General features: G+C 32.9%; 2 protein-coding genes across 2 annotated transcripts; both read left to right on the top strand.

The window, feature by feature from the left end:
- The first annotated feature begins 598 nt into the window (after positions 1–598).
- LOC113771398 (ras-related protein SEC4-like) lies at positions 599–6,863 on the top strand. Its single transcript, XM_027315980.1, has 4 exons — positions 599–700; positions 5,332–5,386; positions 6,007–6,075; positions 6,709–6,863. Exons 1-4 carry the CDS (start codon positions 599–601, stop codon positions 6,861–6,863), a joined length of 381 nt encoding a protein of 126 aa, XP_027171781.1.
- Positions 6,864–10,180: 3,317 nt separating this feature from the next.
- On the top strand, positions 10,181–12,325 carry LOC113771397 (protein FAR1-RELATED SEQUENCE 5-like). Its single transcript, XM_027315979.1, has one exon. The coding sequence runs from the start codon at positions 10,181–10,183 to the stop codon at positions 12,323–12,325; it is 2,145 nt and encodes a 714-aa protein (XP_027171780.1).
- The last annotated feature ends 8,490 nt before the right edge of the window (positions 12,326–20,815 follow it).

The following is a 20,815-nucleotide window of genomic DNA, read 5'->3' as shown; positions in this document are numbered from 1 at the left end:
GTTCGGAAAACAACTTTAAAAGATCAAAACTCAAAAGATGCAGGTATAAATGCACTGTAAACAACTAAATACTACATATACTTCCAGTTGAGTTATTTTAAGTTTTAGATATAGTATATACCCTTTTTTGAATCCCAAATTATTTCTCAATAGTTTAAAATTTTTTTATTAACTTAAATAAATATTTGAGAGTGAGCACTCCGTTGGAGCAATCCACCATATAAAACTACTAAGAGAGTAGACAATCCACCCAACAAAAGCACCGTTAAGAACATTAATTCTATAACCATGGCAGAAGCTCATCCGATCCAAAACTTGAAACTGCCTTCATCATTGTCTTGCTTTCCTGTATCACTCTTCCTCCCATTCAATGCCAACAATTATGGAGAAAATTGTCTAAGAAAAGCTAAGCCATCTTCATTTCTAACTCCACCACATTGTCACCAGCAAAAATTCGATTGTATTTTGGGAAAGAAAGACAAAGATCCTTTTCCCAAAAGCAAGGCTTGGACTTGGAGGGCTAGTCAACCGTTGGAGTTGATACATTGATTTTGTAGGTTTCCTACCGACTGCGCTATTTGACTTGCTGAAAGCCGTCATGACGGAAACATCAGCATTGCATTCTGGACTTATGGTTATGATGGATGAATCTCTACTGAGGTCCAATATGAAGTCAAACTGTGGGAAAGGGCTCATGGATGTATGCATCTGCCCAATCATAATTGTCTTTTAATATGTTTTTTGTTGAACGGAAAGTAATGGGACTACCCTCAGCATATTGGGCAAGAAACCTTTTCTTAAAGAAGTAAGAGAAAATGCCCATTTGTCGGAGGAAATAGGCCTTTTAAATTTGCTCTGTTTGCTAGGTCAGGCAAGCAACTGTCAACTCTTGATTCAAGACAAGAGAAGCTGTGGTGGAATACAATGTTTATGTCGTCCATTATTGAGGGTATTTTTCTCAACCTTTTGGTAGGAAAGTATTGAGAAGTTTTTTATCTCAGTATGACATCTCATTATTAGATTTTTTTTTTTTGTTTCAATAGAAACTGAGTGTGTATGCCTTGTCATGTAATGACAAAACCAGACAGTTAAATCTAGTCTTGTGTCCTTGTCAAATTTGTTTGGTATCTGCTGTTACGAGATGTTGCAACTTGCAACATTGAAAATTGGAAACAATGAATTAATTGATAATGTTTGTCCTAAAAAGATGACCATAAGGGCTGATGGAGGAGGGGGAAGCAATTTTTCCTAGAGGTTCATGGCCAAGATTTAGCCAAAAACATATGTCTAGATTGCATTTTGTACATCGTTTTTATACCATGTGTGAAATTCATAAAATTTTGTTTTATAGATACACATTGTTAAAAATGAATTACACCGTATACATATAAAGTTACAACTTATACATTTTGTACAAAATTGGCCAAACGATTTTCCTAATAACCGTTCATGTCCGTGTTCGAGGGTGGATGGTTACAACGTTATGGATTTTCAGACAACTAGTTCAAGTCTATGTTTGCATAAAAATTTCAGCCCACTTTTGAATCGACGAATTATACTGTCATCGATCAGGCATGGGCAGTCATATGATGATATCTGAGCTAGTTTTGGGCCTTGATACAGTGAAAACCAATTAGCCTTTCATGACATCATTTTTAGGCCAGATAGATGATTGACCAGATGAGCTTTTACTTCAAAAAAATTATCTGGTTCAAACAATTCAACCATTAGGTTCAAACATTTAGTCTATTTTAATTTTTTTAAAATATTCAATAACTTGGACAACACTGAATTATTTTTAGAAACGAAAAGAAAATGTTACTAGTAATTGATTGCATGGTCCAGTTTTTATTGGCTTTGGCTGGTTCAATTGGTTCTTGATCGAGTTTGACTAATCTTTTAACCTTCTAGATTTAATAAAGAGTCAAGTTGATGCCATTACAAGTCACAAATAAATTAGTCAAGCTAATTTGGTTTGATATTCAAAATATTATTTTAATTACAAATTATATTTTAATAATCTACTATTCACCCATTGGTTTAAACAATAGCCTTTTAATATAACCTCTTTATTGATTTCTATCCAGACTGGGATCAACAACTACTCACTGCTATTATTCCAATTATAAATGTAAAAGAAAATATTGTATGTACTAATACATTAGACGTAGATACTAAAATAACATACTTATATTAAAAAATAATGTGCAAAAAGAAAAGAAATTTTATTAATAATCTGTGACTTATATTTAATCTTATCCATTCAGTTTTAAATCAACAAATCTCTCGTTATTAACATTTTTTGAAGTCATCACTTTGATTGCAGAGAGCCCAAATTTCTCTCTATCATTCATCTGCCTTCCCTACAAGGTGGAGTTTATTTGTTTTTGCTTTTTTGCTTTTTGTTTGTTTCATTACTTGCACTAATTCTTTTGTGGCTATAGAAACCTTAGAATTTAAGAGTTGTTTTGATACGCACCTTGTATTTTGGAGCTAAATCAATCAGACAAGAAGACGTAAATGACTCAATATTCCATCAACTTTTATCATTAATGATCCTATTTTGTCCATCAAGTTTTAGAAAGTGTCCACTAGGCTCCTCAACCCGCAAAGTTTGGGATTTGGCTCCTCTCCATTGTCCCTTCTCACCATTTTCCTCAATACGCTTTTAGATATTCTGACATTTGTCCTTGCGGAATTTAGAGGGATAAGATTTATTTACTTAACTAGATTTTAAAGGTACACCCAAATTAGTAGGAGCAAAATTCTAGGCTTCCTCTCTGTTCTCGTCTAATCATCTTCTTTATTTTACCATTCCATTGTAGAAGAACACTAGACATTATCAGTTCTTCCAAATTCTGAAACTCAATAGCAAAATTCAGTTTCACTACTGTGCTTTTGAAGATGTAAAAAATTTTTATATGCCGGATTGGTATACGTTGTGCTTCAAGAAAAAAGTTAATATACAACTATACAATTATAATATCTCGTCATTTTGGAACTTATTCCAGTGACTCAAGTTCTAAAATCATAAACCATTACATAAGCAAGAAAACCGACAATGAAATAAGACAAAAAGATGAGAATGATATGATTAATCTGAATATGTACTTTGAGAACTGTTTCGAAATTCCCAGAACAAAAAATCCGTTTCAAGTAACAAAAACATAACCAATTCGCTGCAATTTTGAGAAAAACAAAGATGCAAGATCATGATCTGAACAGGATATAACTGTAACAATATGAACTTAAATTCCATGATTTGATTTTTCTTTCTTTTTCTTCTCCAATATAAAATTTGACTGGAAAAGGTTGGCTTTTTTTTTTTTTTTTCAAATACTCCAAATTATTGTAAATATGGTATGTTAAATTGTGCTTAACCAAGGTTAAGATGCTGGCTATAAGCAAAAGAAATCCTGGACCTGGAATTCAAATTGGACACATGTCAAAATCATAATGCTATATTGAGGAGAACTGGAGAAATAAGTAATGGACAGGAGCCGGATCTACAAATTTTGTTATTCTAAAAGGTCTCCAACTCCAAGCCAAATCTAAGTGTGATAATTTTCACTTTACCCCTTAAGCTTGGACTTAGTGTCTATTTAAAGAATAAGGCATATTAGCCTTTTTTTTTTGGTAATTTTGGTTAGATATTTAATAGTTGAATTTTCAAATAAAGTTCTGTTTAGATATTTAATATTTGACTAATTTGGAGCTTTAGCTTCAACTTACACTCCTTATACATTTTGTAGGAACTTAACCACCAAAAGTCGGTGCGTCGGTGGAAGCTTTACCCTCTATTTTGTATTCTATATGTGCTCAACTCCTGGTAATGTAATGTAGGATTCCGTATTCTGAACGCAAAATTAAGAAAGTTGTTGTTAAATGCCGTTTATATAAGGCTTGCTCTTTTAAGACTTGCACTAATTTGGTGTTTAGATGATTAATTGGTACTACATCTTTTATATTATTGGAATCTTTCAATCAAACAACCATCTTACATTAGGGAAGTAAATTATTTTCCAATTTTGCTTATGCACATATGGTAGCTAGTTTCCTGTACGGAAGAAATCAATTTTCTTGTTCTCAACGTAACTTTTTCTAGTGTAAATCCTTTCATTCTTTATAAGTTCTTCCCATCTTATCACTTGATTCAATCCAACCCCATCCTCCGTCCCGGTTCTCTAATGTATACTATAAATAAGATTGTGAGAATACATTTATTTCACCTTGTTTTTCATTCACATAGATAAAAAGCTCTTAGACGAAGTACCTTACAAATATGGTTGCTCAAACTTCTTATGCTTGCATCCTGCTTCTTGCTCTTGTTCTTTTAGGTATGTGCATTATTCAATTTATAAATACATGTTATTTTGTACTTCATTTCTCTTAATTTGGTTATGTTCTTTTTTATTCTTTTTAACCAAAGTTCAGAAAATAATCTCTGTATGTGCTTATAGCGTAAGATATTATATGCTAGTTGAGTAGTAGTCGTTATTCATAATAGAATATTAAATTCAGTTAGATAATTAATTAGATATTTCTTTTTGTTTTCAAATTACTTAACATGCTCATGAGTAATGTGTTTGTGTGTGAGTGTGCGCGCATTTTTTTTTTTGTTTGGGTGCAGCAGCAGGGAATATCCATGCACAAGAACTTGTTTGCCAAAAGTTTATACCTGAAGTAGGACAGTGCTACAGTGCCTATAGTTATGGTAACGATGGTAGGGAAACCTACTATTACAGGTTTCTATTACCTTTAGTGACAAATCGAATTTTTTAGCGACTTTTTAAATATTATATTAAAATAATTAATATTAACTTTAGTAAGTTTTTAATTAAAACTAGTAAGTATATGCCTGAAAGATAAGTTTTAGTCAAAAATGGAAATTTACCCTTTCAGTAATTTAATTTACTTATTATTTGACAAATGTTACTTTTGTTTAATTTAAACTTACTAATACTAAAAGTAAAAAATTGACATATTAAAGTAAGAAAATAATCGGTTTCTGAAAACGGTTTGGGTTTCCGCATCTCTCTAAAGTTGCTTCCCTTCTTTTTATTATCTTCTCACCTCACGGAAGATTGTAGAATTTTTTTCCTGGAAAAGGAAGGAGTACGATCATCATCTTATGGAACGGGATTAGCTTTTGCTAAAATTTAGAAAATTGATCAAGCGGGCTAAGCAATTCTATCATATCTTCAGGCTGAACTCTTCTGGTAGGTTTCATGCGTCAGTCTCTGTTTCTACCTTCTACTAAGCATTGATTCTCATTTCGGTCAATCAATTGGCCTGCCTAGGCGTGGAGGAAAAGGTAAATATGCTGTATAGATAGCACAGGTTCAGGAGAAAGGGTTTCCCCCCTATGCAGTTATTGATGATACGGGTACACCTCTATCTAATACTATGTATCGATCGTACTTCGAATTAAGAAATTTAAAAATGCGGATTATATGCATTACTGCACTTTTTTATGATAATTATTGTGTAGTGTTTTACTGAGTGATCTCATCTTTAAAGCACAATGATTTTGATGCCAGATTTCAATTTTACTGTTACAAGTAGCGTCTCCTGTTCTGCTCTATGATTTGGAGTGAACTAATTTGTCGTCTCCAATCATCCATTGCACTTATTGCAAATCATTAGTCACTGTTTAATTAGCAAAATTTTGGTTGTCAAATCGGTTTTTAAGAGCCAGGGGGCGCACATTAATTGGATCAATATGGAGATTTCTCGGCAGCAAGTTTTCATCACATGTTAGTATAGATTTTTCTATGTAGACTGTATGCCAGAGAGTGATTGTTTTAGTTTGAACTTTCCTCCTCTTGGTGAAATCCTTAGAATCTGCAGTTTGTTTGGCTACAATTACATGACTGGTCGATACACCAGCACTTTTTTTTTTATGTATCCTATCAGACAACAAGGATTCTCCCTCCAATATAGAGTTGAATCTGTGAGCCAGCTTAATCTGCATCTGCTAACCGATGATTTTGTGCCTCATTCCAGGTGTGGATTTTAAGATCAAGCTGCTCACTGTTGGTGGGAAGAAGTTGAAGCTTACAATTTGGGATACCGGTAAGCAGATCCTATCATTTATAGTTTTGCTAACTGTTTATGGCAGCTTTCCGAATTCTCTTTATGAAGTTCTTTTGTGCAAATATGATGATACACCTTTACTTTTATTTGTTTTTTTTCCCTATCATAGGCTCAAGTGGTAAATCTCTTTGGACATAGAACTAGCTGTAATTTCACAAAATACAGCAGGACATTTTGCGCTTTACCTAGTACAAGTCAAATGTTTGTACTTTCTCTACTGTTCTCAACATGCCGTGCCATCCTAATTAACATTTTCCCCAGAAGTTGTTATTATATGTAAATCTTCTTATCTGTCAGAAGGTTTTGTCTTGCCATCGCAGCTGATCATGCAACTTCTTCCTCCTTAAGATTAGAAACTGACAATCAGTCCTACTTCACCATGATCAGACCCAATTTGGGTTTGTATTCCTCTTTTTCCTAGTGCTGCTAATGGAAATTTATTGTTGGGATCCTTGATTCATGACTTAAAATAAGCTCAGCCTCCTTTTTCATAAATAATCCAAGCTACTACTTTCTGATGATAGTACGCCCCTCTTGCTATTTATTTCCACTGTCCTATTACTGCATATTTTGTTCTCCGTGATCTGATGGGGCTCATGACACCTTTTGCAGCTGGACAAGAGAGGTTCAGGACCTTGACAAGCTCATACTACAGAGGTGCTCAAGGGATCGTTCTTGGTATGTCATGGATAGATCACTATAGATTCTTTCATATTTATGAAGCCTTTTTGTCATCCTGCAAAATAAGTTATTCTTTTAAGACGTGATTGATAAGATGAGATTTTGTTTATTTAATTGCATTATTATCGTTCTCGGATTTCTGGTCAATTTATGGACTACTGTTGCTTAGAAAAACAAAATACACATAATCATTCTTTTAACTTTTGAGCATTGGCCATTTTTTAACATTGCTGAACTCTATGCAAAATTTGCTGTTTCTCTTGTCGGAGAATTTATTTGATCATTTTCCTTTTGCAACATGGTTGGTAAGGTTCCTTCATGCATGTTTCTTTGTTTGCTTTAAGAACAGACTGCTGCCATCCCAATTCACAGTCCAGAGTTTTTCCATTTTGTGGGAGACTCTTCCCAGTTGAGTAATATGAAGTTGTCCATAGTAGGCATTGTCTATGCAGTCAGTTGGTATTCTGCCCACAATATTGTACGGTACTGTGAACCTTTAGGTTTTTATAGTACTGTTTCACTAAGATGATCATCTATATGTGCTCTTGGCACTTCCTTTTTGTAAAGGAAAGCACTTGTAACCTTTTTTAGAGCTTAAAATTAAAAGAAGCTATGAGTCCTAAATCATATGAGCATGATAGGACCTGTATATTTGTTGAAACTGAAATTTTTGTACAAATAATTTCCAGTTCGAGCATTGTCAATCTGTTTTGGAGAAGTGTCATGCAATTATTGATGAACTTTAGTAACTTTTTAATTAAAACTAGTAAGTATATGCCTGAAAGATAAGTTTTAGTCAGAAATACAAATTTACACTTTGAGTAATTTAATTTACTTTTTATTTGACAAAATTTACTTATGGTTGAATCAAACTTACTACTACTAAAAGTAAAAAATGTACATATTTAAGTAAAAAAAAATTACCGGTTCCTGAAAACGGTTTTGGGTTCCTGAAACACTTTCGGGTATCACCTATCTCTTTAAAGTCATCTGCCTTCTTCTTATTTAGTCCTCAGTTCCAACGATACGATTGAATTCCCAGGCCAAGGTTTCCACTTTGGTCCACACTTTCTCTTGGTTACAATTGAATAAATTTTCTCACTTCACCTTTTTCATCTTTAGTTCACACTTTCCCTCTATCCTTTCTCATCGATCGGTTGGTTTTGGGTGCTGCCATATGCAGACACAACAAAAGGGTTTTGCGACGGTGGTAGCCAATCAAAGAGAGCAGTGCCGAGGTTAGTCCATCATGTCCACCTGAAATCGTTTGACTACATTGCTGTAATTTATTTATATTTCATTTGTTTTTTTGTCAAGATTTTCTTGCGAAATCAAGGCTGAGAATTTGAAGATTTTATTGCAATTTTGGGGCTGAAAATGTCCGTTGAAACATCTAGGAAATGGTTGTAGTTTTGATTGTCTACGGGTAAAATATGCTTAATAGCCATATGAAACATCTAGGAAAGGACTTGAGACTAGACGTTTAAGTTAAATGTGATTAATTTGTGAATGCATATAAGATGTTTGGTGAAATGTTTCATATTTCACTGCATTTGGTCTTTGGCACTCCATTTGTTGTCAGGAGAATTTCACTTTCAGTTCTTTTCATGTTATTAATTCTTTATTTTATCCCTAACATTGAGGACAATGTTATCTTAAGTGTAGGAGAGGGGTAGAAAGGTTAAGTGAAATTTATGATTAAAATTTTAAAAATTTTTGTCGATTTCCTGAAAGGCAATGGCTTATATTTCAAGTTTTATTACTGTTAGGTTTGTATTTGTGTATGTGTTAAGCGTTAAATGGTGTTACTATACAGCATTTCTTTGGTGAATATTTGGTATTATGAGATCTTTTCAATTTTGGCTAACTTTTCTAGGCATTGTAAATAATTTTCTAGCATTTTTATTGTGAATTTGGCCTAATTATCAATCTTAGTTCCCCATATTATTGAGATATGAAGTATGCTTTTGTATTAGGGTAAAAAACAAAAGAGCCACCTGTGGTTAAGCGAATATACGAAAAAGCTCATTGTAGTTTTGAAACATACAATTCAGCATCTCATAGTTTGAACCAAATTGGAGAGGTGATAGAAATTGTCAAAACTAATGTGGATAGATAAAATGACAAAAATATCCAGATATATATAAGGATAAAATGCAGAAAAATCCCCTATGGTTAAGCCAAATTACAGAAAAGTCCATTGTGGTTTCAAAATATATAACATTTATCCCTGTCATACATAAAATAGTTGTTCTAGATTGATTAAAATCTGTATGTGGGATAGCACCATAATTACAAAAAAATTCACAATCATCCTCTTTTGATGGCTTTGTCGACCTTGACAATTTTTACTTTCGCTTTTCATGAACACTTACAAATCTTATACTAGTATCGTAGGGTCTAGTTTTGCTTGCTGACTCGAAAGTTTGAGAAAGATATAAGTAACTATTTTGTCAAATTTTCCTTCACTTTATACAAAAAAAAAGTAGACTCTCAAAATTCTTACTTTAAGTTCTTAAAAAAGACTCTAAGATAATATTATAATAGTAAAAACCCAAATTTAAAACTTTTACCATATCCCAAAAGTAGTGTACATAAGACCCGCGGTTGATTTCTATCAAGAATATTTACTCTTTTTCCAATATATTTCCTGAAAGTTTCGAATTAAATCCAACGTATATGTTTCGAAGCTATAGAGGGCTTTTTTGTAGGTTAAGTTAACCACTAGGGGCTTCTCTATAAGGGGTAAAATAGGTATATCAAATGAAAATTAATTATAAAAAATTGCTTTAAGGTACTATTAGTTGCAAAGCAAGCGCATGTGCCTCAAATACGTTAGTTTTAACGATTTTCATCATCTTTCAATTTAATTCAAATCACGAGATGTCGGATTGTATGTTTTGATATCACATGGGGCTTTTCTATATGTTTGCTTAACCATAAATGACTTTTTTATTTTTTACCCTTTGTATTATTGCTTGTGCTTTTATGTTTAGTTTATTACATTGAGCTATAGTCTCTGGTTTTCGTTACCTAGTAACCGGGGGTCTTTACCTAAAAATGTCGACTTTTGCATAAAAAAGTAATGATAGCTATGAGTATTTGATTCTTTAGCGATGAAAACTGAGTTACTAGGCTGTTTTATTTGGGAGATATTGGAGTTCGCATCAAAAGATTTGAATGACTAAGAATTAAGAATTAATCTTTGGGTTCCAATCTTTGGGTACGATCAACTTGAGTATAGATTGCGTAGGAGTCCAAAGTTGTAATATTTTCATTTGTATTGCAAAGAATTTAAGTAAAAATCTCAGAAAACATACATCAACACAAACATTGACTTGATAGCCTCTTTGACTGACATGACAGCATCTTTGACTTGATAGCTTCTAGCATCATGCTGAAAATGGAAGAAATGACAGCTCATGTAGATGAACTAGAACAGTTATCTAACAAATCGGCCAAGCTTGGTGGTGGTATAAGTTGGAGAACCATTGTTGATCGGCTTGACAAATTATCTTCTGATGAAATTCAAGTATTAACATTTGATTCCATTGAAGATGCCAGAGAATTTTACCTATGTCATAGCAAAATGGTCGGTTTTGGTATTAGAGAGCGGGATGAAAAGAAAGATCGGAAAGGTATTGTGACATACAAACGATGGGTATGCAACAGAGAGGGCTTTAGAAATAGCAAATGGTTAAATTTAGTTAACCGTAAGAAAGAGGCAAAACGCCTTACGAGAGTTGGTTGTCTGGCAACTATAATTGTGCAATGGAACAAGGATATTCAGAAGTTTACGATTAAGCGGTTTAATATGGATCACAATCACCAATTGGCAAATCAAGAATTTGTACAATTTCTTCGATCACATAGGAGTGTCAACCCAGCAGACTTGGAGCATGCTATTTTGATGCATGGAGTTGGTATTCGAATTCCTCAAATAGTGGACCTTCAAGCTTACCAAGCTGGGGGCCACAACAAGATGGGATACACAGAAAAGGATCTACGAAATGCTGTTGACCAATTCCATAGAAATGCACTTGAAGTTGGTGATGCCTCTCAGGTGTTGGCATATTTGGATGGTCGAGCAAATGGTGAGCCAAAATTCTTTTACAAGTATGCTGTTGACGTGGAGAAGCGATTGATACGACTCTTTTGGACAGATTCTCAATCTCGTTTGGATTACCAATGTTTTGGTGATGTTCTTGTCTTTGACTCTACATACCGCACCAATGCTTATAGGAAGCCACTAGTAATTTTGGCCGGCGTAAATCATCACTATGTTACCACAATTTTTGGGTGTGCATTAATTGCTGATGAGACTGAGGACACATATAAGTGGGTATTGGAAACATTTTTGGAGGCCATGGAAAAAAAGGCACCTATCTCAGTTGTCACTGATGGGGATGGTGCAATGAGAAATGCAATAAAGGCAGTTATTCCTTCTGCCCGTCACCGATTATGTGCTTGGCATTTAAAAAGAAATGTTGTTACCCATACAAATAAGGGGTTCGTTCTTGATTTTGATGTGGCAATGGACATGATTTGTAGCCATGAAGAGTTTGAGAGAAGGTGGCATTTGCTAGTTGAGAAACACAATTTGAGAGATAACCAATGGGTTGTCGATTTATACAACAAAAGGGAAAAATGGGCTGCTGCATTTTTGAGAGGACACTTTTTTGCTGGAATGAAATCAACCCAAAGATCAGAGCAATTGAATGCTACGGCGCACAAGTACCTTCAATTCAAAATGCTACTTTACCCGTTTGCTCATCGATTTGAGCTATTTTTATCAAAAGTTAGGCGGAATGAACACAAGGAAGAATGCATCACAAGTCAGTCATCTCCTGTTCTAATTACTCATTTGAGAGAATTGGAAGGAAATGCTGCAAGCATTTTCACAAGAAAGATTTTTTTCAAGATTCGTGATGAAATTTATGCTGAAGCCTCACTTCGCCTCGTTTCAGTTGTTGATCAAGATAAGGTGAAGTTATATACATTCACTGAGTACTTGCATCGAATTTGCTCTTGGCAAGTGGAATTGGATAAATCTGAAAGGACTATTATTTGTTCATGTAAGAAACTTGAGTCAGATGGAATTCCTTGCTCCCATGCGTTTGCAGTTATGAAAGCTGAGGATATGGACGAGATTCCTAAATCATGCATTCTGTTTAGATGGACTCAGCAAGCAAAGCCAGCCGAAAAAAACATATATTCTATTCAACTTGAAGATTCAGCAATTCAAGCAGCTCGATTTGGTGCTTTATGTGCATTAAGTAATCAAATGTGTTTTTATGCAGTTAAGACACAACAAGGATATGATGAAGCTAGAGAGTGCATTATAAATTCAACATCTCGTTTCAAAAATCTTTGGGTGAATGATGCGCCTCTAGTGCATAAAGCTAAAAAAAAGGATAATATGATGGATGAGTCCATAAAGAGGAGTGATTTTGATGTTCGTGATCCAATTGTTGTTGCTACAAAGGGACAAAAGGCAAAACATTCTACTCACAAGCGAAAGCGACGACAATGCAAAAATTGCAAGTAATCGTCTACTCTTAAAATTGTCTTATTCTACGGTTAGAATAGCTTTTCAAAACTAGATATGAATGAGTAATGCTATTTTTGATCCACTTTGGATTGATGTTAGAAGGCCAAAAATGTTGCTATATATGTACACTTCTTATTTTCCTTTATAATTCATTCTTTATGTTTATGGATTGTGCTTGGCAATTTTTTAATTTTTTACTAAATATAAATACTACATACAAAAGGAAAAGATATTTGACTTTGTTTTACTTTGATTAGAAAAACTTGTGGTAGAAATAACGAAATAGTGACAGGGGTGCAAATTTCAAATCAACAACCAACGTACACTTAATTACGATAATTTTTTAGTTGACCAAACTAATATATGCCATAAAGTAGTAAGATTTGATCATTTATAAATTGGCAATTTTAGCAGTTTATATACCATTCACCTATACAAATTATGATTATTATAAAATGACATTTTATAATAATTTACATACTATTTGCCAATTAAAAGTAAGTTTGATAAAAAAAATGTGCGTATAAATCCATATTGTAAATGATACAAAATATATTTGAATCTCACGAAACTTAATATGTGGGTAAATTTACTATAGTTTTCAAAGATTATGCCACATTAGTACAAATTTAACTTTTATACTTGTGACCTAGAAAATAAATTTATTAGAACACATAACCTTTGTAAATGATACATACATTTATGAAAATGCTTAAAACACATAACATTGATGAATGATACATACAATCATATATTATACATTTACGTTACCAACAATTACTAACTATAATATTAAGTTTCAATCATTAATAAAAAAATCTTAGCATTATTTTAAATAAACTTCCTAATACTTGTTTCATATAAGTTTCTTTAAGTAAAATAGTAAATTTATGCCACAAACTAGTAAGTCTTGATGATTAACCAAATTTACTGTTTTATCAACAGGATTTACTATTAATCCGTGAAAACTTACTATTACTTGAACTAAACTTACTCTCCAAAAAGTAAGTTTCGAATATAGAGTAGTAATTTATTTTTTTAAAAAAGTAACTTTCATTTTTATTTCAATTTACTTTTTAAGACATAAATAGGATAACACTTGGATGACCATTTTTGATTCATTTTTTATTTGCTTTTAGCGATCATTTGATTATTTGATAGGTCTATCCACCTGAATATGATAACACTTAAAAATAAGAAAGTAAGTTTTCTATCTAAAATAATAAGTTAACCGTAATAAATTAGTAACTTTTATACTTCAAAAGGTAAGTTGGAATAAATATTAAACTTACTTTTTAAACAAATAAATTACTACTTTATATCCCAAACTTACTTTTTAGAGAGTAAGTTTAACTCAAGTAATAGTAAGTTTTTATACATAAATAGTAACTCTTACTAATAACATGGTAAATTGATTAATAATCAAAACTTACTGATTTATGGGACACATGTACTATTTTATTTTAAAACATATTTCAAAATAGTATTAGGAAATTTATTTGAAATAATGATAAGATGTTTTATTAATGATTAATTCTTGGTACCTTAGTTAGTAAGTACTCATAATATACTTGTATAATACATGATTATAGGTATAATTTAAAAAATTTATTTATATATTTTAAAATACTATGAAAAATAGTTTGACTTTTCACATAATCTTGTGAAATATGTAATAAAATTTTGTCGTATTATAAGCTTTTAATCATTTTCCATTTTTGAAAAGTTTGAAAGTTCGAATAACAATAACAACAAATCTTTCTAGTTATATATAGAATATTACTTGTTTATATATCAAAATTTTTATAATTTAACACCTATGAATATAATAAGATGATAAAGTTTTAATAAATTTACATCTGAGACACAAGAAATAATAAGAGTAAAAGCCTAAACAAAATGAGAAATAATATAATAATAAAAATGACAAAATTAGTATAACAATTCATATAAGAAAATCAGTATGATCTGGATTTTTTTCCTTGGGAGATTGTTCATAAGAATAGGATCCAATAATTATAAATGAAAATCACATGCATGTATAATCTATTGTATAATTTAAATTAAATTTAGTTCACCTATAAAATGGTCCTAAAATAATTAGTACACTATGATATATGTTATTTTAACAACAAATTTTTTTTACTAAAAGTCTGAAATATCCATTACATATGTATGAGGGATATTTTACCATATTTGTATCTCACATCTAATCATGAAAGTTAATTTGAGAAAAACTATTTTTGACAATAGAATTATTTTAAATTTAACCAACAAGTTGAGATTTTTTAAACAATAAAAGTGAAATATTTTGGGAACTTAGTTGTTTATTTTCCCATAATTAAAAATTTAAAATATGACAAATTATTCTTACATATTTCATAAGGTCATATGCAAAAAAAAAAGTTTTCATGGTATATTTAAAATGCTTCAAACATATAACATTTATAAATGATACGTACAATTGTAAGTTTCTTTAAGTAAAATAGTAAATTTATGCCACAAACTATTAAGTTTTGATGATTAACCAAATTTACTATTCTATCAACAATATTTACTATTAATCTATAAAAACTTACTATTACTTGAACTAAACTTACTCTCCAAAAACTAAGTTTCAGATATAGAGTAGTATTTTACTTCAAAAAAATAAAGTTAGTTCCATATTTATTCAAGTTTACTTTTTGAGACATAAAAGTTACTAATATATCGAGTTCACTTACTATTTTTTATGCAAAACTTACTAACCAAAATTTTAGGAACTATTTCATTTAGATGACCAGTACAACAGGTAATCAAATGGTCGCTAAAAGTATTTTTACCTGTTATATCAGGTAAAAATAGTTTCGTTACCATAACTATCGTTACTTCAGACTTTTCCACCTGAAGTATATCATTGGCGTCATCCTGATGAAACCTGTCCCGCAGTTTGCAAACAGAAGTACAATGGCGAAGGACACTGTCGGTTTGTTGGCAAAAAATATGTGCAATTCATTTGTGTTTGTGTTACCCATCAGTGCACATCTCCTCCCACGGAAAAGTTCGCACCATAGTGTCTTCAGTATTTTTATGTAGCGATACTTTTATGTATCGGTATCGCATTCTCTCTTTAATAAAAAGCAAGATTTAAATTTTATTGACTATCCTCTTCTATTATTCCATATGTCAAGAAATAATGATGCAATATGTTGTTTTGGGTATATTTATTTACTCTTATTCCATTTGGTATTCATGTATTCCAAAAAAAAGAAAAGAAAAGAAAAGAAAAATAGGAAAAGGATAGTGTAACTTGCTTAAACACCATAAGTACCCAAAAAAAAAAAATGAATGTTAAAGAAGTGAACTAACCCAATATAAATATTTTCTTGACCTATTTGTCTTTTAGACCAGACCATGCGATTTGCCATATACATCATTATTGTATGCTCTTTCATACATATAGCTAAACCCAAATTTTATTTTTTACCCCCTTTGGAATCAAAATAACTAACTAAAGGGAGTTGCGGGGAAAGGACCAGAGGCTTCGCGCAGAGAGGAAAAAGGGAGTTGCGGGGAAAAAAAGAAAGAAAAGAAGAGCGGAAGAAAGAGGAGCAAACAAAAGGAAGAAAGGAAGAGAGGATCTGGGGAGAGTCTGAGGAAGAGTAGGAGGGCGGCGGAGCAAGAAAGGAAAGAAAGGAAAAGAGAGAAAACCGAGAGGAAAAGAAAAAACATTGAAAAGCTAAAAAATTTTCTGGAATCAGGTTGGCGAACCAGCTGACTTTCCAGTCAAATTCCGACCTAACCTCCAACCTTCAGAACGAGATCTTTCTTTCTGCACCATCTCTGGATCCCCACGAACAATTTTTGTTAAGGAATCAATCAGCAAAAAAGTTTTCAACCCTCTCAAATTGCGGCCCAAATTATGAACTGTGTCACTGCTGAAATTTCTGCAACGAAAGTTCTCGACTGCATTTCTGGAATCAGCGCGATTTCTTGGAGGCATTTCACGTTCATTTTACTTCACCAGGGTTTTGAGGTAACCATCACTTCTCCCTTTATTGCTTTAACACTGTTTTCATGAGAATCCGAGCCTATGAGACGTGAATCTGGAGTTGTTTTGCTGTTGACAATGCTTGACAATTGTAGCTATGCTGCCTTTATTGTTTGGATCTTCACGTCTGCTAGTTAAAAGCTGTTTTTTATCATTTGCTGTATTTTTGCTAATCCTTGATCAGTTTGAGAGAGGCAATGTCAAATGAAAGAATAGCCAACCTTGCAACTTTGCATCAAAATCTTCATTTTTCTTCCTTGATTATCTTGCTGTTCTCTTGTTTGGAACCTGGGCTGCATATTCATGTGATGAACTTTGAATATCATGTTTAGTGATTGACATATTGGGTTTAATCTTGGTGATACATGGAAAAGGGTTTCATTTTCATTCTTTACGTAAAATCTGATGATGAGTTTTGATGGTTGTTTCGGTCTGAGGTTTCTGCGGATATGGGTTGTAGCAGCGAGAAGAAAAGCTTCCAGTTGCTGGAGCTTTCTAAAGCTTCCAGTTGCTGGAGCTTTCTTCGAATCTGATTTGCATGCAAGTTCACAAATTACATTTTTTGCCTCCAAATTTCTCCATAATGCTACTATGGCCCAAAAAATATGGAAAAAATCAACTTTACCCTTTGGAAAGTTAAACATTCTCTTTGTGTTTTAACCATGCTTTAGGCAAATCTTTTTCCTGATTTTAGGAGACAATTAGAGCTTAATTAATTTTTAGAGCTTTATTTTGCTTTGATTTCACCCCCTAACATTTGTAATAATAATTTTACTCCCGAAATTTTCCCAATGTTTACAAATCTTCATGAGTTAGCTCAAGTTTTGTCAATAGAATTTCAAGTGAATTTGTTGAGTTTAGATTTTGGATGCTCCATAATTTAGTGAATTAAGGTGATGGCTCTTCAATCATTAATCTGCATCTTTGTTTGATAAGTTGGATTTTTTAACTATATTTAACTACATGCTTGGTTCAAATGGCATTTAATTTGTAAATTTTAGGAACCTGGAGTTGATTTCAAGCAATTAGTTGTGTGTTTATTAAATAAATTGGTGCCTTGACCATTTTCTTTGTTTTGGAGGGTAAATAAAAGAAATTTCGTATCGTTAGGTCACCAATTCAAAGAAGGTACACTCTACTCCTTTATTTTGATTTTTACTTGATCCTATGTGAATTTATGTGTGATTTTACAAAGCGAGTTTTTGAATGTTTGTTATTTTGTTTTGTTTTATTTATTTATTCACTTTACTTTTTTAATTTTGTATATTTATTTTAATTTAATTTTTGATTATTTGAGAGGCATTTAAATGTCAAATTGTAATAGTTAGGGGGTTCAAGGCATGTATTTAGATAGAATATGTAATAGTTAGGTAGTTATTTTATTATTTTATTCTTTCCCTCTTAGACTGTAGTTAGGGCGCCCCCCAAATGTAATAGTCAGGTCTCTATTTGCTCTTATTTGCTTTGTGTGCTTGCATGCTTATGTGTTTACATGTTTGTTCGTTTTCTTAGGGTCTTGCATCTAGATATCATGCTTATGTGCTATATGTGATTTATATGTTTATTTGCTTTTATTGTGTTTTATATGATTTGTTTAGTTATAATAAATGTGATATCACTGTGACTAGTCCAACGCTAGTCATGGCCTCCTTCTCCGATTTCTCACTAGTCCAACGATTGTGAAAAGTATTTAGATATGGGCTAATCCAACACTAAACCCGTTAGGGCCGATCATGAGCTAGAATCACATTTTGCATGCCTCACTACATTTCCATGCATGTTTTACTTTTAAGACTCTTTCTTCATTTTGCATGTTATATTTCTTTTTCCCTTATGCGATTCATGACATCTAGACTTGCATTTTCATTTAGGCAATTAGGAAAGTAGATTAGTTCATTCGCTTGATTAGGTTAGTGAGTCACCCTTCGAATAAAGGAAACAAACGAGTATGACTTTTTAACCTTAGCACGCTTGTTCTCCTTTCTATAAGAAAAAATATTCAAGTCACGAACCTAGTCCTCCACACCCATTATGTTGCATTGATCCTTTTAGGGCATACATGCATGATTTTCTCTTTTCTTCTAAAATTCATCTTTTGAACGCTAATTTCCCTTTCCCTTTAAAAATTCATTTTCCAAAACAATCTTTTTGCCTCTAAATTTCAATCAATTGCATCTTTTAAAATCCTAATTTTACTCTTTTTTTCCTCCAAGTCTCATCACTTGCATTTGTTGTGACCTCTTCGAGGAATCAATTTTGGCCGTCACAATTAATGTGTTCGATGCCGATCAAATCTCAAAGAGATATTTTGCCCCTCTCGATCCACTACTACGTTAGGCTTGCATTCATGTAACTACATCCAAAATGTAGTACATTGTAAGGTTAGAAATTTTGATTAAATCACGCAACTAAATTCCGCTAGATTGAAACGGTGTCTTGGAGTCGAGTCAAATCAACTGTTGCCTTCCCTTTCTTTAACCGTAACCCCCGAATCCATTTTTTCTAGTTTTCAAAGACTTGGAGTCGTTTAAAAGGGTTTTCTTTATTTTTGAAAATCAAATTTTCAGGGTGACTTGGTATACTCCAACTCAATACCAAGTGGCGACTCCAAATTTATCAAAAACCCTTTTAAACTCGCATTTTGGGCCAAAATGTCGCATTTTCATGTCCCATCTTAGGCTCTCTTTGCTTATTAAACTCATTTCTTCAAAAATACACTTTCACACACGCACTTGATTTTTATTTTAAAAAATGGGGCGCGACAATAGGTATAAAAAAAAAAAAAAAGCTCGGCATAAATCGATATGCTGAAATAAAAAAGAAATCCAATGGGATAGAAATAATGAATCATAATGCAAATAGAGTTCAGGTTTGAATTCCATAGCGAATCCCATAGAATGGATAATAGAGATGGAATTATCTATAATAATAGATAAATGAAAGACCTTTTCAACATTCCTATTCATCAACTTGAAATTCTAAAAATAAAATTGATTGATTGAATTTGAAAATTCAAACACAAAATAGCAATAACTCAATTGATCCTTTATGTAGTTTTTTTTTCTAGTATAAATGAGAAGTTTTGAACCTGAGACCTCTCAGTTACAGTCCCTTTCTCCAGACCATCCAACCCATCCATCGCCCAAGCAATAATTCCACTAATGAGTTTAATAAATGCAAATGTTTTTCAATAAAGATAAACCTATGCAAAAGTACGCAGTTACATATATTTTGTGAGGGACTAATTCCACTTTACTCCACCAATTTTGCAATCAATTCCCACTTTAACCTTAGGTTTTGAATTTGAACACATTGCACCCTAGACTATCAGATAGGTGGTATTTGAGAGTGCACATAATGCGTAAATATGGCAATTTTACAAGTTCGAATCTTGGACCTGATAATTGGGGTTGAGAAAAGTGTGGGGAGGAGTGAGAGGTAAATAAAAAGATAGAAATTCTACATTAATAAAAGGATTAATTGCACTCTGCATCCCTTAACTCAATTCTCACTTTGATGCTAAACTATATGGTGGACGCGTAGCATCCTAAATTCTCGGCTCTGTGACGACCCCACTTCCCCCTAAGGCGAACCAAAGGGTTGGCGGGCCGTCTGCCCAACTCTCGCCAGGACTCACGCAAGCATTCTAATCCAAAACCCTCCGACGATTAACCTAAGCTATTACAAAAATGATTCACCCGAAATAAATCAAATTCTATCACCACATTAACTTCAAAGATAACAGCATATAACTTAGCCAATCGACGGCTCCTAAATACTTCACGCGTCGCTCGCAAGGACTAAGGACATATTAAGCCAATACAAACATGCAAATTGAGTATTAGAATTAGAGATTACACTTTTCCAGCTACAAGTGGCAATCCAAAATGAAAATACAAAGTTTAGCTTAGAATCCATTACAAACCGGATATTTCAATCAAATTGTTCAAGTACAACCATAGGAAATATAAGCTGATCAAATACTTTCAAACTTCCCATCCTGTAAGGAAAACAAATAAATATGGGGTGAGCTAAAGCTCAGTGGTGCCCCAAAACATGCAGTCACTTAAATCAAACAGCGAGTAATAATTTAACCAAATTGAACAGTTAGGAAAGCGTATAACAGCACAAGGTAGGATACAGGGGCTCTCAGGAGCCATTTTCCTCGCTTGATCACCATTCATCGTAGTTGACCCTCCGTCAACTCTCACTACTTATAGTCCATGTAGATCCACTCATTTTAATCCTAACCCGTCACCATTCATACCTCTACTCCGGGCCCGCACTTCGTCTACCGACGCAGTATACTCGAGATATACCCGTAATAAAATTCGTCGAAGGATTCACCTAACGACTTTATTGTAGTTCGATTCAGGTGCCGAGGGATTCACCCAACGACGTAACTACATTTGGATTCAGTCATTATTGTAGTTGATTCAGGTGTCGAGGGATTCACC

The sequence above is a fragment of the Coffea eugenioides genome, chromosome 5, assembly GCF_003713205.1.
Source record: "Coffea eugenioides isolate CCC68of chromosome 5, Ceug_1.0, whole genome shotgun sequence".
Taxonomy (NCBI): domain Eukaryota; kingdom Viridiplantae; phylum Streptophyta; class Magnoliopsida; order Gentianales; family Rubiaceae; genus Coffea; species Coffea eugenioides.
This window is presented reverse-complemented; position numbering and strand designations above follow the sequence as displayed.

What these genes read in the sequence shown, in the direction of transcription:
- LOC113771397 (XM_027315979.1), top strand. Translation starts at nt 10,181, where the DNA reads ATGGAAGAAATGACAGCTCATGTAGATGAACTAGAACAGTTATCTAAC.
- LOC113771398 (XM_027315980.1), top strand. Translation starts at nt 599, where the DNA reads ATGACGGAAACATCAGCATTGCATTCTGGACTTATGGTTATGATGGAT. An exon ending in GTGGGAAAGGGCTCATGGAT is followed by an intron (nt 701 to 5,331) that starts GTATGCATCTGC and finishes TATGCTGTATAG; the next exon opens with ATAGCACAGGTTCAGGAGAA. An exon ending in TGCAGTTATTGATGATACGG is followed by an intron (nt 5,387 to 6,006) that starts GTACACCTCTAT and finishes GCCTCATTCCAG; the next exon opens with GTGTGGATTTTAAGATCAAG.